The sequence below is a fragment of the Saccostrea cucullata genome, unplaced genomic scaffold (assembly GCF_032062105.1).
Source record: "Saccostrea cucullata isolate Sc308-1 unplaced genomic scaffold, CSIRO_AGI_Scuc_v1 ctg262, whole genome shotgun sequence".
In the NCBI taxonomy this organism is placed as follows: domain Eukaryota; kingdom Metazoa; phylum Mollusca; class Bivalvia; order Ostreida; family Ostreidae; genus Saccostrea; species Saccostrea cuccullata.
This window is the reverse complement of record NW_026925668.1, coordinates 59502-76200: the sequence shown is the minus strand read 5'-3', so window position 1 is coordinate 76200 and position 16699 is coordinate 59502. Positions and strand designations below refer to the sequence as shown.

At 34.0% G+C, this 16699-nt stretch overlaps 2 protein-coding genes across 3 annotated transcripts in view; both read right to left on the bottom strand.

Annotated features, from left to right (window-relative positions):
- The window catches only part of LOC134269569 (OTU domain-containing protein 7B-like), a 31794-nt gene extending 20501 nt beyond the window's left edge, over window positions 1–11293 (bottom strand). The window contains exons 1-8 of one of the 2 annotated variants that reach the window (XM_062751770.1): window positions 11084–11293; window positions 8145–8266; window positions 7488–7667; window positions 7035–7130; window positions 6133–6756; window positions 5636–5860; window positions 5253–5351; window positions 4883–5010 (exon numbers count right to left, since the gene is read on the bottom strand). In XM_062751770.1, the coding sequence (XP_062607754.1) occupies window positions 4883–5010; window positions 5253–5351; window positions 5636–5860; window positions 6133–6756; window positions 7035–7130; window positions 7488–7667; window positions 8145–8223 (1431 nt within the window). In that variant the 5' untranslated portion in view covers window positions 8224–8266; window positions 11084–11293. The remainder of the gene's footprint in view (window positions 1–4882; window positions 5011–5252; window positions 5352–5635; window positions 5861–6132; window positions 6757–7034; window positions 7131–7487; window positions 7668–8144; window positions 8267–11083) is intronic. The other variant, XM_062751771.1, reaches the window with a different exon arrangement.
- Window positions 11294–12761: 1468 nt separating this feature from the next.
- On the bottom strand, window positions 12762–16412 carry LOC134269563 (armadillo repeat-containing protein 6-like). Its single transcript, XM_062751764.1, has 6 exons — window positions 16308–16412; window positions 15911–16088; window positions 15049–15700; window positions 14523–14668; window positions 13953–14222; window positions 12762–13092 (listed from the first exon to the last, which is right to left on the bottom strand). The coding sequence occupies exons 2-6, from the start codon at window positions 16025–16027 to the stop codon at window positions 12880–12882; spliced, it is 1398 nt and encodes a 465-aa protein (XP_062607748.1). The 5' UTR covers window positions 16028–16088; window positions 16308–16412; the 3' UTR covers window positions 12762–12879.
- Between the last annotated feature and the right edge of the window lie 287 nt (window positions 16413–16699).

Sequence of the window (16699 nt, the reverse complement as noted above, 5' to 3'; positions counted from 1 at the left end):
TCAGATTCGTCTAAAACCAATTCCAACTGTGATGAGTAGTTGTGGAGAAAACTGTGACAAAAATTTACTATTTGTGGTACAGACAGATGCACAGATAATCAGGAATTTGACATCAGATTCGTCTAAAACCAATTCCAAATGTGATGAGTAGTTGTGGAGAAAACTGTGACAAAAATTTACTATTTGTGGTACAGACAGATGCACAGATAATCAGGAATTTGACATCAGATTCGTCTAAAACCAATTCCAACATACGGCATGGCTAAAGAAAGAGTGTGCTAAAACTTAAAGCATCTGTGATGAGCAATTGAGCATGATGAGTGATTGCTGAGAAAAATTGGACAAAAATTTGTTACTGACAGAAAGACACACAAGTGTAGAAAGAAAAACAGTATAAACCCTGTGCTTCAGAGCAGGGGTATAATTATGCCATGTACTATTGTTTTTTTCAATGTTTATTGTTATAGGTAGTTTGTAGTTGAACAAAACATTTTCTTTCCATTCAAAATAAATCCTTATTTAGAAATTGACAACAATTTATTTTCATTACCCATATTTTGAGCATACATGAAAAATTAAAAGGTGTTCATTGATATTTATTGAAGAAGACTATGTGCATATTAAATTGAAACATGCACAAATGAATATGAAAGGACATTCTGTAAATGTTTAATATTGTGTATGACCTATACTTGGCAGTAATCTATTTTTCAACAATCGGGCTAGGTTTGATTTCTAGCAAAATTTTTATTGTGTACTTATAAATACGCAGGTCATAAAGTTAGCGATGTTCTTGATATAGCAACAGCAGTTTTCTGTCAAAGGCACAAAAAATCTAATGTTTACAGTATATAAAAATGTTGTATGTTACTTGTAAAGGTAACAATTTGATAGATCTCTATCACAAGGAACATGGATCTGAATAAAGTTAAATAGTTGATCATTTTTCATCTTGAATAAAGAACATTTTGTTTGATACAATGAAATCAAGAGAGATTTACATTGCATGATGCAAATTAAACTAGCTGTTATTGGTACAACTAGTAGTTCAAAACATTCATTTAATCTTTTTTTTTATTCCCTTCATTTTCAATAACTGGAATTTTGCTGTGAAACGTTTATAGTGAAATGATTACTATGTGGTGGTTTTTAGCTCACCTGACACGGAAGCCCGAGTGAGCTTTTCTGATCAAAGATTGTCTGGCAATCGGTCTTTTGTCTAGGGTGTGTAAAGTTTGATATATTTTATTTCTTTGAAAGACCAACTGGCCCAATTTCAATTAAAGGGATTTAACTTTGTTCATAGGAAGTGTCTCGCCCTCTTGAAGTGGGGGGTAATTAAGAATTTTGGTGGCATTATTCAAAAATCTTCTGAAGAACCACTGAAGAAAAGATGACATTTACGTGAAATTTAGCTTCATTACATACCCTATATTCAATAATTCCTGGGGGATGGATGGCCCACAAGTGGAGCAAAGTATGCATAGAAAAATATTTGAAATGTCTGTAAAATTCTCTCAACTCAGAACAGGCAAAGCCATGATTAGTCAAACTATTAAAGAATTATCCTCAGGTAATGTGAGTGGGCATGAAAATAGATATTAACCCCCCCCCCCCCACCCTCCCCTAAGTCTTAAATAGTCCCCAAAAAAATGAAATGTCCCTTTTCTTTTAAAGAAAAAGATTGAGTTTCAATACACTTATTCATTTAGGCAAATAGAAAATCCCCCAAAATCATGGAAGAGGCAAACAGAATCAATCCGAATTTCCTCTGGTCAAAATTTGAGAAAAATGGGTCAGAGGAAATTCAAGTTAAAATATCTTTAAAAGTAACTCATATTGATATACAATTTTTTACACCATTTGAAAGCACTTCATCTAAGTAACAAATATATAGAAAAAAAATACTTGTTAATTATTTCTAATTTATTTTCCAAGCTCATTTTATAAGCCCTGTGAAAGGAAAAAAAGGCATTTTTTTGTATGAGGGTGTGTGCTTTTTGATAAGAATTAAATTTTATCTTCTATCAATTATCATTATTATTTTATCAATATTTATATTCCCTATGACTACTTTTAAAAGATAGCAAAAGGTTGGAATGATTTGAAAACATTTCATAGTTTAAAATAAATATTAAATATGTTGGACACAAATTTGGTCTTTTTCTTTACTAAAATGAGAGAATTACCTCCCTTTGTCAGGAACACCTATAGCTTGAAAATTAAATCATATTCATATGCATTTTTCTGGCTTAAAATAATTTATTATGTTTATTCTTACAATTAAAAAAGAAAAAAATCATTTTCAATTATTTTTAATGTCAGAAGCCAAACACCTTAAAAATATTGAGTGCTTTGGTTTTTATAAATTTATTTTTTTTTTTAACACACAGACCTGGGAACCGGGGAGGGGAAGTACAAAGATAGACATCATATTAAACATTGATGTATAGGTTTAGCCCCCATTTTCAACAGGCACGTTGCAGTGTAGTCGAAGAAGACTAAGTGGTAGTGTTTGGAAGAACAAAAATTGATATTGAAAGAAGTTCGATCCCCCATTTACGAAACAGGATTCTCGTATTTGGACAAAAGATACATTTTTTCCTTTTTTTAACCAGTATTACCTTATAACCCTAGACTCTAGAGTTAAAACTCCTTTTTAAAGACTTGATTTTCATGACTGTAAGCTGCCATACATTGGTATCAGTGTTTAAAAAATATTCCAAGTGGTCTGTATTGAAAGAAGTCCTTTACGAAACAGGATTCTTAACAAAAGATACATTTTTTCCTTTTTTTAACCAGTATTACCTGACTTTGTAAGCTGCCATACATTGGTATCAGTGTTTAAAAAATATTCTAGCCCTTTTAAACAAACTTTTGGTCCGAAAATACCTTATTAATTTATTGGAAAAAAATTGAACAGAGAAAATGTCATACTTTTTGGCATATCATTCTAAGGTTATAGTGAGATCAAAACAAACCTTACCTTTTTGACTCTGTTTAATCGGGTCATTTTCTTTTTTATTTAATTCTAACAAAGTTCCTTATGGAGCATAAATGAACATAACTTGAAAAAGCTGTGAACAAAATGTGAAACATTAAATTTTTTTTATTGAAACCGTCATTGAAATCAACAACTATCAGTATTTTGATTAGTAGAGGATATCGAGCCCGATGCTGTATAAGCGATAAATTTTATAAACAAAATCTGTTGCGCGAGCGCGCCGAATACAATTAGCCTAACAGAGAGATTCAGTAGGCATAACATGAAAACGAACTGGAGAAATCAGGGGTCATGAAAAACAAGGCAATAAAAGGGATTACATGAAGACCCAATTGTTTGTAAGCAAAGTCATGTCTATTTGACCAATTCTTATCACTAAAAATAAAAGAAATTTGAAAGGCTCTGTAAAAAAAAAAAAAAAAAAAACATATCCAAATGTTTTCCAATATAACAAATGTTAGGATAATGATTTTGGATCATAGTTTTTAATACTACAATTAGATACAGAGACTGTAGACTTGATAACATTTATGAAATTTAACTATGCATGTAAAATCTTTTCTTACAACTACTTCATTAACTTGTGGTGCACTACCGGGTGAGTGTAAAAAAACACAGATTTAACAAGCTACAAGCATATGTAAAGAAAATTGAATAAGTTTAATAAATTTATCTTAAATGCTGCCAAATTAAAACATGTAACAAATGCTGTATAACAATTTTTCAGAAAAAGAAAAAGACTATTTTCCTTTTTTATGCTGTATTTTTTTTCATGTATCCCACTTTTATGAGTTTATTCTTCATTTCAATTAGAGAGAAGCCAGTGATCTGAATATAATGTGCAGAGTTTACAGTGTACATGTATATAACAAAATGCACAAGTAGCAGGAGATAAGGATAATTTCAATAGTTGTTTAAGACTATTACAGAAGTTACAGATGATTACAGTTAATACAAATTTCTGTCTATTTTGTCTGTTAATAGAGTTGTCTCCCTCTAAATCTCTTACCTTCTTAACTTTATTTTCCTTACTGACAAATCAGAAGTGCTGTGTTATAAATATGATGGTGAATAGGAGATAAATATCATGATAATGTCAATCATATAATACACATTTGTATAGGAATTAGCTTATTTTGTGATGAGATAGATTATCCAATGAGTTTGATGTTTTTTTTACAAAGCCTACAACAAAGGAAAGGGAAAACACAAAACTTGCAGGATAATTTTAAATATACTTTATAAAGATCTTTTTATTTAAATGATTTTATTGAATAAATTAAATTTCTATCATGATCTGTGTCTCCAAATGCAAGCAGACTATACTGGCATTCAAAATAAGAAATACAAAAAAAATTGTTCATTGATTTTCACTGGATCAAGAAGTCGCCCGCGTGGCGCAGTGGTTTGAGCGTCTGCTCTAGCGTCGCGAAGTAAGTAGTTGATCCTTACGTCGCGGGTCCGAATCCCACTGTGGGACGTGGAGATGGGTCCTTCGGATGAGATTGTATAAACCGAGGTCCCGTGTCACAGTAGGTGCTGGCACGTAAAAGATCTCTCCCTGCTCAATGGCCCTGAGTGCCGAGTAAAGGACGAAATTTGCAGCTCTCCACCGGCAAGTGGTGGCGTCTCCATATGAGTGAAAAATTCTCGAGAGGGACATTAAACAATACATAATTAATCATTAATCACTGGATCAAGAGATATAAATTGCATGTCTGTATGTATGACAAAGAGGAATAGACTCATACTAACCAACAGAAATGTAATGTTTAAACATATCACTTCTTACAACATGGACATACTTCAAAACTCGACTAGACGAGTAATAGATCAATTAGTAGAGTTTATATTCAGCCGAGATTAGCTGACCCTCACCTCTTCGTTCTGTACCGTCTGCTGCCAGCGCCACCTCCTGTATAAAGCGTGTCTGTACGGCTTTTTTGTCAAGGTCTCGTAGAGTTCCTTCCTCAGCATTAGCTGCCGATCGTGGATTCCCCACATTGCTGTTCAACAGAAATTGTAGACAACATCAAACAACACACATAACATGTAGTTTACAAGGTGCCTTACAGGTTCTTAATCAGTGGGATTCCTTTCACTAAGATTAGCTTGTGCCCTTTTGTGATAATATGGTTGAAACTTGCCAAGTGGTTTTTAAGAAGAATGATGTCAATAATTTAAAAATTAACAGGTATGCTTTATCCAATTTTAGTCTCCTATCTTAATGAATTATTTCTCTACACACCTAATGAGGCAGCATGCAAAAGACAGTTTCCATCTCCTGAGGTAGCCATAGGCAACAATCGCTGACAGATTCCCATTTCTGCCCACCAATTCAGACGTCCTGAAAACAGAAAAATCAATTCTGAAGAAAATTTGTAACACTAATGTGCAAACACAACTCCATGAAAGATTTATTTTAAACTGCAAAAGACAGTAAATGTCAGAAACATTTGCAAGGCAAATTTACATGTATGGAGGTACATTTGTAACACAGTGTAAGAAAAGCATTACAGAAATTGTGTTGTATTTCATGTGATTTATTTCAGCTTTTTCCAGAGTAAATTCTTGTTATAACTGTATTGTATGTTTTATACATGTTTGTTCCAGTGTTACATAGTGTTATACCAGCTTGTTCCAGTGACACAAGGGTTGAAGTCTCGATCAGGTCTTTCTCGAGGAAGGCACGGTAATCTGCGGAGAAGACGGTGAGGTCTGGCAGGACGAACGTTTGGACGTACATGTGGTCGTGGCTGTCCTCGGATATATCCTCCATCAGACCTTTCCTAGCCAGGTCCACCAGTGACTCATTCTCCACGATCTTAGAGAACCCTCGCTTCAGAGGCCGCGGGGCTGTAAAACAGATAGAATCTCAGTACAACAAAGGAGTGTGAATAAAATTAGGTACCATACCTCCATGCAACAATATGCACATAAATTGCAATGCACAAATGGATACAATTTGCAAAATTTATACTATACAAAAATTATAACAGTGAAAATGACCAAAGTGACCTTTTAGGTTTTTGAGGAACTACCGGTATTTCTTCTGACAACTTGGCATATTTTTTTTTTTTACTTTTTAAGATCATCATGTTCTGAACAAACCAGTGTGTTTCACTTACAGGCTGTTGGAGAGGGTGTCACAGCCTTTGTGTCTGCTGCTGAGGACTTTTTGGAAAGTTCATTCATTGTGGGGGTACTCTGACTACTTGTGGCTGTGGATCTAGTGGCTGGCTGTGTCACATGGGGGGATGGTGTGACTGGTTGTGATGGTGCGACAGTCTTTGAGTTTGATGAAGTTGTTACGTGTTTGCCTGTGGTGGTGGTAGGGATCTTGACTGGTTCCCCAACACTAACTGACATGACTAAGGGTCTGGAGTTTTCAGTATTCTGTAATTTGGTATTCCCCAACTGCTGGGAAGCAGCTGGCTTATTGACAACTTGTGGCTGGGTGACTGACTTGTCACTGATTTTTGGCTGAGTTGTTGACTTGGTACTGGCTACCTGTGAAGGGTGGGTGGTTGGCCTAATGTTGACTAGTGGTTGCTGAGGAGTTGAGGCAGAGGGATGAGGGTCCATTAACTTAGGTCCAGGGGGGTTAGTGCTGATGGGGGGTGGGCCAGCTGACCATGAATGAATCAGAGGTTTAGGGGCCACTGCTGGGGGAGTAGAGATCCGAGGATTCAGTACAGAGTGATGTAGGACTGGGGGCTGTGTAGAGTTGACAGGGAACATCACACTGTGCCCTACAATACATCAAATCATAAATAAAGATTAGACTGCATATTATTTCTTAATTCAAAGTTTAAGGTCAAAGTCAATACAAAACATCTTTACTTGAGAAATTCAACAGATCTAAACACGACATTTCAAAATATCCATTTTAATATATGTGGACATTATAAAGGACAGTATATCATTGGATATACCAAATTCTGCTCCATAATCCAGTTTAAAAAGAACAAATTTCAGCTGAAAAATAAGACTGGTAAATAAAATTGGGCTATGTTTGTTTGACTCCTACCTTTGTCAGGCATCCTCTCTATTGGGATAATACGTTCTACTGGGGGGTTCCTCACCTCTCCGTATGGATCAGCCCACTGTGTACCAGACACATGACCTGAAAAGCATACAATGAGGATATTTAGACCTTAAAGGATTCCAAATATGAATCGGTGATAAATAATTATATCCAAGAACAGCAAAAATTTATTTGAAGTATTGAATTGTGTATTTTTTTTTTTTTTTTTTTAACAAATTTATCAAGTTAATTTACTTCTTAAAACTTAAAGCAAAAGCATGCTGATGTTCTGCAATCACTTTAGATATTAGAAAGTCACTGTAAGTAACTGATAAAAAATTTTAATTAATTAAATTAAATAGAAAGTATTCAATGTTTAACCTAATTTTATGTAACACTGTGTAATGTATAAGTAGTATTGATTATTTCACCACAGCCTTCTAGCTTACAACATACCTGGTAAGTTTGGGGTGGGTTTCCTGTCCCCCGATCTGAGTGTCCCCCCTGGCAGTCTCTGGGAGGGACCATCTATCCACCCAGCGGACACTTGAGGAGGGGGGTAGACAGGCTTGATCCTCCCCATTCTGATGTAATCCTCAAATCTCCGAATCCCCTGCCCAACATCCCAGCCAACTTCTGAAATGTTCAAAACAGCCGACATAAAAAAATTCTGTGGAAGTTATTTCATATCATTGATTAATTTGGTTAATTTCATCATGCTTTCAAAAGCATCTACTTGTTTTTTAATCCTTTTGAGTTTAAACCTGAAATTTCTAACAAACAATTTTTAAAGTGTGATACATGTATTACATTACAAAATTTAGGCTGAGCATGTCTCTTATCAAAGCCCGCTGTGTTTCTTTTCTCAAACAACATAAATACCTGGTACATGCTAATTCACAAATAGCTTAATTTGATAAAGAACCGAAAGAGAAATTCTCGTTTATCATCACAAGCACCTAAGAGTATTTTCCAATGCTTTCCCCTAAGTAACATATTACATAACATATGACAAATTAAAGCATTTAACACAAGAGAGTGTGAACATTAACAAGTCTATCAAAAAGAAGTATGAGTAAGCTGAGAGATAAACTTTTATTTTGGGGTTCGTACCAGATAAGATATTGGCGGCCAGGTCTGGTTCCAGCCCAGTGCTGTCTATAAAGCTCCGCAGGGCCTGTTTCTTCTCCATCCTGCTACCTGCTCTCCACAATCACAAACATCTCAGGAAGAACCTGAAAAAGAGGCCAGTACCATCAGAAATCTAATCCCAGCTGTCTTAATGGACCAAATAAATGTACATCAAACTGCATATAGTAGGGAATGCTTTATTGATTTACAATTATTTTCCTTCCCTAAAGTGTCAACATGTGGAAATTGTAGTTGTCAATGAAACTTCCCTCTTTTATCTTTCTCAAATCATATTAGAGCTAATGAAAGCCTATTCCATATGATGCTAAGACAAGGGAGTCTTTACATTAGATAATATTTACATTAACTACTTAAAGACCGGTTTTAATTTATAATTGCCCAAATCATGTGTTTCCTCTCTAAGTCAGGTCTCTTTAGAAATATGGAAACTTCCTTGAGGGTGAGAGGAGAAGGGTTATCAAGTACATTGTGACAGCTACTTAAAAATCACTTCATCATAACATACTAACAAGATCATTTTTGACACTGCCATTTACACTTGGAACAAAAACATTCTCAAATATTTTCAAGGCAAATGATGGATTTCAAAAAAAAAAGTCACAATTAAAAACTAGAATTGAGCTAACAGAATGAGATCCTCAGCTCCCATTATGCCACATTTATCATGATGAAGGTGAATGAATTTAAATGGGACAAATACAAGTAACATTTTAAACTGTTCCTGCATTAAGCATAGTGACTTCAAAATAATACCAGAAAAACAACTTTTTAGAACTTTCTAAGTTCATACATAAAACAAAAGTCTGTCAGTGTGAGACATGCAATCTGGTGATATAAAGTTACCTAATAGTTTACAGGTAAAAGTTTACCATGTTTACATGCCAGTGTGAATTGCTAGGTTGAGAACATGAATATGATTGATATTGATTATAATTATTCTAAAGTTCAATAGAAATCACAACTAAATGTTCATCATCTTTATTAATTAAGTATATTTATATAAATATTTGATATTTGAAAAAAAAAAAAATATGTTTTAAAAAAAAAACATATGAATATGAAAACAGATACATTTATCTTAATGTTTTTCTTAAACAATGCTTAGGTACTAAAGTACTTGATCAAAAAAACAGAGTAGTAACAGGTTACAACAAATTGATCAATTTTACAACCCTATACTAATATTCATTTATGCCCACAATACACATTTTAAGATATGGGGTTGGGGAAGGTGGAAATACCTTGTTCATTCAAACTTTTTCAACATCACTGAATTAGTGCATCATCGCACTATGATTTATCAACATGATCAACCCAAACTTTAATAATGTGATGAAGCAATGATGAAATATATGGCCATATCTGGATTCCATACCATCCATACATACATTATCCATCATGCTTACTTGGTAAAAGTATAGATAAAATTCACTCATGTAAAGAATCTAGGTCATATCCAGCATCTGAAGCAGGTGGGGAAGTGTACATCCCTAGACCTATCATCCATGCAAATTTGGTCCAGGTAGGGCTTATATTTATTTGGAAATGTAACTGCTGTAAATACTTTAACCTGGTTTCTCAAAACCTAGGTCAGATCCAGCATCTGAAGCGAGTGTGGTATTCAATCCTTTGATGCAGATGCACTATATATATGCAAGTTTGGTCCACGTAGGGCTTATGGTTACTTGGGGATGAACCAGCTTCCAAAACTTTAATCTGGACATTAATTCACCTAGAAATTTAGGGCTAGACAAATAGCACTGCCCAACGCCCGGGACAACCAGTTTTGGTTGGTGGGCAAGTAATTTGATAGCAGGTGCCTGCCCGCGGACAAGTTGTTTTCCAATTAACAAAAAAAATATATGTACAATACTCAAACATATTTTATGTTATCGCTTTTAAAGTATCATGAATTACAGCAAAGCACCTGTTTTCACTGATGTTGACATTAGCCGATTTTGTGCTCCTCTAGAACTTAACGTGTTGTGAAAATATGCATATGTCGTAAAACATGTAGTTACATAAAAACGTGGTATGGGAATAGACGTATATATGTACTAAATTCATATGTAAATACAGATGCTATGGTATTAAAATTGTATTCACACAGCAGAGTATTGTTTTGTTCAAGAAGGTTTTATGGGACATATATCACCATTTTCCATTAAATAAACACAACATTACTTTTTTAAAAAGTGTACATGTATTTTATTGCAAAATTTTAAGGAAAAATACCCCTTAAAATTAATCATTTTCATCTAAATTTATCTAAAATTTTATTAGGTGATTTAATATCAACACACAGGCTTCACTTCTATGTATTTTAAAAACGGTTATTTTTTGGTAGGACAAGTTGTTTTACGATGGTAACCTGTCCGAGGGCAAGTACTGAAAAAATCTATTTGTCTACCCCTGGAAAATTAGGTCAATTACAACATGCAAAGAAAGTGTGGTGGTGTAGGGAACTATTCTTTCAATAATTTGCCATAAGTCTTATGAAGTTAGATTTTGTGCAGAACTTTTACAAATCCCACTTTACATATTGATAGGTATATATGTACCTATACATAAATGTATTCAAAGAGTGAAGAAAGGGACATATATCTATGTTTTCAATACACAGCTGAACATTCACTTGTAATGTCTACTACTAGTACTAGTATCCATCTTTTTCTTCTTTAAAATTTATACGACAACTTCCACAAAGGCGTTGAAACTTCACGGAATTCGCCCATTGTCACAATGTGTGTGGATTCTGTTGCTGCAGCACACATTCACATTTCTCTTTAATGCGATGCCGTAATCGTTGATGCCTGACTCACGGGATGACAATAAGGCATCCATCCATCATTCAATGACCCCTTTGAAGTTAAGAACAGCAAATTTTTGCAAATACTTACTACTTAATCGTCTGTAGATCAGTTTATGTTAATCTGTGGATGATATCATTAGTTTTTCAACTTAATTTCATCTCATTTTAAGCTAGGTTTCTTATGAATCACAAAATAAATAACTAGCTGCTGATGACACTCGAAATCCTCAGCAAAACAAATTACCGGAAGTCTCTGTATACACTGTCCTTGTTAAACCGTACGTATATTCATTCGTTTTAAGAAGATATGATTATCAGACAAGCAGACCAGTCTACATTAAATTTTCTCGTCATTATTCGTATTTATTACTTCCAACTTTGTATTTTAAACAAATTTTAGCAATGTAAAATTCTCTTACAAACCATGATCAGTTTTTTTTTTTAAAGAAAACCAAAATTAAGTGTAAAATATTTATATTAAAAAATAGAAGAAAACACCACAGGCAATGCATTGAGTTTTTATTAACCTTTCTTTTCAGAAATAAAATCATTCCCCATACTATAATAATATTGATATTATTTTAATGTGGAATTTTTTATTTATGAAAAAAAGGTTACAAAAAAAGTCTATAGTCACCTGTGTTATACATGTATAAACACATTGAAAATATTATTTTAAAATTGATTAGGGTACCAATATAACTATAACCAAAAAATTTGCAATTTAGCAAACTAAAACTCTTTTGATGATCAATGAAAATTCATAGATTTAAATACAGATAAAGACCCAATCTCTGTTATATCCCCCCCCCTTTATCCACCCATAATTGAAGATTCGACGGTATCAAGTTTTTGCCCTTTCCGTCTGCCTGCAAAATGGCTTTCATATTTCACATGTGTAAATTTTCTTGTAACAAGAACTTTTTTTGATTATCAAAATATTTGACCTCTTGACCTTGGTATCAAAATTTATTGGCAATATCTTTGAACAGTTTGCTAATATTTCACGTGTGTTCATCATTATAGGACCTTTCCATAAGTGTAATTATTTAACATATCTATATATATATATATATATATATATATATATATATATATATATATATATATATATATAGATTTAACCTTTCATATCTTCTTAACAATTTGTACTAGGGCTTTCAATTTAAAAGGTTAATTCCTTGTGACAAGATCTTTGTTTGGATACTAACATTTTCTACCTTTTAACCTAGCTTAACCTTAAAGTTTGACCTATTTTTGAAAAATTTAACTTTTGTCATAACCTGCCTTATCGGGCATTAGTGTTTTACAAAGAACATATTGTATTCTTAAAGTTTTCAATCCTGAAAATTGACTGAGACTCTTCTAAGCACTTGTGGCTTTTGTCATTGGTCTAAATACTGTAAACCAACTTTTATTTGCGTGCAAGAAATATCTGCAAATTTTATCGACCTATTTTAACTCGTGAATATTAATTGCCACAAAGCATTTATTTTGCTTTGTATAAGTACAGAATGGTTCCTCAGTCACGAAAATTAATCATAAGATTGTGGATTTTATTTCAAACTGATGAATCACAAATAAAAGATGACTAAAATAAAAGCTGGTTTACAGTGTACAATGGAAGAGAGAATTGTCAGAGGGCCTGGGAATCTTTGGACTTCCTGTGGTACTCTATAGCACTAAGCTACTGGGACAAGGTACATAATTCCCATTACTTTTATAAACGAAACTAGATAAATGGTAGTTGTCAAAGTTTACTGAAAATAGTGTGTCCCAGTTTTTACATATAATATATATCAACAGAAATTTAAAATAATATATAGACACAGCATTATTTTGCTAGTCCATGTGTCATATAAAATTAATAGTCCAGACACAATATTATTTGGCTAGTCCCTGCTTCTCCCCTTTCCACCTCTCCTCTAGATGGACCTCACAACCTAGATCCCTCAGGGCGGCTTTGGCCTCGTCCTGGCAGGACTTGTGATTCCTCTGGGCTTCCTGAATCAAAGACTCCGCTCCCAGCTCCAGGAAACTGTCACAGTATTCCCGAGTTCTGGACACTAAGTTTCTGATGGCCATACAACTTTGCTTCTGCAAAAACAGTTGAGATTGTCATAAAGTGCAGTCTCAGTTTATATCATTTATTACTTATTTAATCTATCTAACAAAGGGAAAATATGTAAACTAGACCACCATTCATACTAATGCCAACACAAACTATTAAGCTATCTGGTCACCGTCAAATACTCCTCTACCTGACCAATACAAATTACAATTGAAACTTGCCCATTCTGGATGTTATATATTCAGAAAACTTGCTTTGTATAATATAAACTTTTAGTAAATTAAATAACTTATTGTCTAACCCAGAAAGTTCTCTAATCAGACCAATTTCTATGGAATCAGCAAGTTATACAGGTCTTACTGTATATAACAGGGTATTCCTTACCTGTACATTAGCGTTCTATGGAATCGGCAGTATCCAGGTTATACAAGTTTTACTGTATATAACAGTGTAATCTAGGGATGTGCGATTTTATCGGTATAACTAAAACCAAAAATCTATCGTGATTTTTTGTTGCGTGATACGTATCATGATACGGAGACCTAAATACCGGTCTTTATGTACATATTATAAAGTCCAGAAATTATTCATTTATTTGTTCGATCTTTCAAATTACAATTACAGAAAGTATAAAATATGTTGTAAAAAGTGAAAAGAACGGCATCTTACCAACAAACATAATTGATTTTATATACATATAAATTTCAAGAAAGTAAAATTTTGTTTTTCTAGCATATTTATTTGAAAAATAATGAAATTTCATATAAAATCATTGTAAAAACTGCTTTTTAAAATATCATGATATTATCATGATATTGTGGGAAAAAATCGTGATATATCACGATACGAAATTTTTGGCTATACCCATCCCTATAGTAATCCTTACCTGTACATTAGCGTCCTGGCTGTGGATTTTCATGGCCTGTAATGTAACCTGATGCCCATTTAGCTCCATGACTCTTTTACAGTTACTGGGGTTCCTTAGTACCAGAGCCGCTATTGTGGCTGTCCCTAGCTCCGCTATCTTCTGGTTCGCCTGGTGCTTCATCATGGCGCCTAGAATTACCTCAACCCCTCCATTCTGGACCACAGTCTCTTTCACTTTGTCATTTCCTGCCAGGGCTTTTGTTACACTCAATGCCTGTTTGGCAATTTCCTACAAAACATTTTTTACTTTTAAATATTGTTCAGCTTTTAAGTTTACAAAAGACATGTTTGAAGACTCTAGAACCTTCACTGGAGGGAATACGTGTATAAATGAGTGCTATAGATAAATGTTCTATCATTTAATGATTATGGTTTGAAATGAGTTTTCAAAAAAACCAAGATTAATTGTGCTGATGACATAACTGTCCAGGCTATAAGCTACCTGTACCTGACAGATTATGGCTAATTAACTCTGTAACAAAACAAGACTTATCTGTGTGCTGAATGACACCACAGTGACCACACCCACCTTGTTGGCGATGCTGGCCTGGAATGCAGACAGTATGAGGTCAATGCCCCCCATGTCCATCACAGCCTGACAGAACTCGTCCCGGACCACCAGTTTACTGACCGTAGCAAACAGCTCACTCATCACTTCAGGCTTATCTGTAAACTCTACAACACACAGATTACAATGTTAGACTCTTCATCATACAGTTTACCATCTTAGTCTCTGTGTAAGGAGATCTGAGATAAATCCTTCATCAAGGTTTTCATACAAAAGTCTTATTTACTAATACATTATCATGTCGCATCCTATAAAATACAGATGTACATAAAATAATGAAAATTCAATAGTAGTCAATCTTCCATGTGACCATTAACAAGTAATAATATACTCCTGATACTATTCATAAATTTACATCTATTACCATGATAACACTATCAAAATAACTGCATTTTGTTTAGTTGGTATTTACTCCTAGCTTGTAGATAAAGATTTTCCAGGGCAGTAAATTTCACAAATATAAGAAGAAAATATTCAAAATACTAACCTTTACACAGATCTATAATGATTTTCAATGCATTCCCTTCTGTGACTATCATCTTGGCATGTTCATGTGCTTGACCAAATGGAACTCTGATGTCATCATCAAATGTCAGGACCTGCAACACTTGGCAAGTTGCCATGACAATTGTTGGATGACTGCGTTGAGTCTTCAAGGTCGAAGCTAACTTTTCTATCAAACCTAACTTAACATATGATTGTCTATTCTCCTCATGCTTTATACAGCTATTTCTAACAAACAAGAGAACTGGTTCTAAAATTTCAGGGTTTGATGAATACATCTCTAATAATTCTAAAAAGAGTTCCTTTCCTTTGTTATCTAATAAATCTGGTTGTCCATTAGTCAAGGAAATCAGAGAAATCAGAGTCTGTTTCAGAAGATTTACATTGTTCTTGTAGTTTTCCAGTGTTTTAATAAGAACATCATAGGCTCCGTCCTTGCCCGCTATGCATCTCACGGCTATATCTTTGTCACACTCTAGTTTCAGCTTGACAAGATCACTAATAATCTCTTCTTCATTGTTTTGTGTTAGAGAGGTACTAAGGTTGTTCAGAACTGACATCACAGGAAGCTCTTTCTTTTCACCGTCAGCACCGTACAGTGTGGGATCCTGAATGATGTTCATAAGATTTACACCCTGAAAATTATATGATCAACCGTTGTAAAAAAGCCTTTTAGGATTCTACATCATATATATACAGATACAGATCAACGTATTACAAGCATAACCAAAGACCAGACATAATATAAATCATTTTTCCTACAGTACCATTAATTGATTAAATCTATTTCATATTTAAAATAAAAAGTCAACTGATAAGACATCAAACATTTTTAAAGTACAAACCTGAGACAGAAACTGCTCCACTGCATCTTTGACCGCCTCATCAGCACTCATCTCAAACTCTGTCATGTTTTCCTTGACGACATCATCAAAGGTCTCCTGTGTTATCACTTTAGCCATCTCTCGTCTCTACCATTCACGTATCAGGAATACGCTGATGTTGTATCTTTTTTCCGTCAACCTAGACAAAATGTGATCATTTCTAGGGTAGTAAATACTATGTGAAACCAGGAGAAAGTATAAACACTGACTCATATAGAGATTAGGGCCTAGTCTAGAATCTTCTGTCAATCATCAATGGAAAATGATTCATTCGTGTTAATGATTAAAAAAAAAATCATGCTTTTAACTTTTTCAGAAATATAAATCAATCGTGTATTTTGAGGCAATGAAAACAAACCGTCTGTGTGTTTAACTGTACAGCTTCAATGAGCCAAACGGGAACTGTCTAAACACGCTGGTTTGTTTACAATAGTTGCGTCTGCGTTCCCAATTAAGCGATCGTTCATAGATTTATTCGACTCTCAACGGTACAAAGTCGCATTCTTTGTTTACCTTTTCGTCGGATACAGACTATGATTCCATTTGGTCACATTTTATTTACATATATCTCTTAATTCATCTTTCCCCAAAATAATTCTTTGACACAAAATCGTTATGGTGTGTGTTTTTCGAAAAGGGGGGGGGGATAAAATAATAAAACTTGAAACACCCCCCACCCTAAAATAATATAATAAAAATTCTGTCCATTTCTCTAGTTTTTATGCTATGACATTACGGAAAACAAACCCT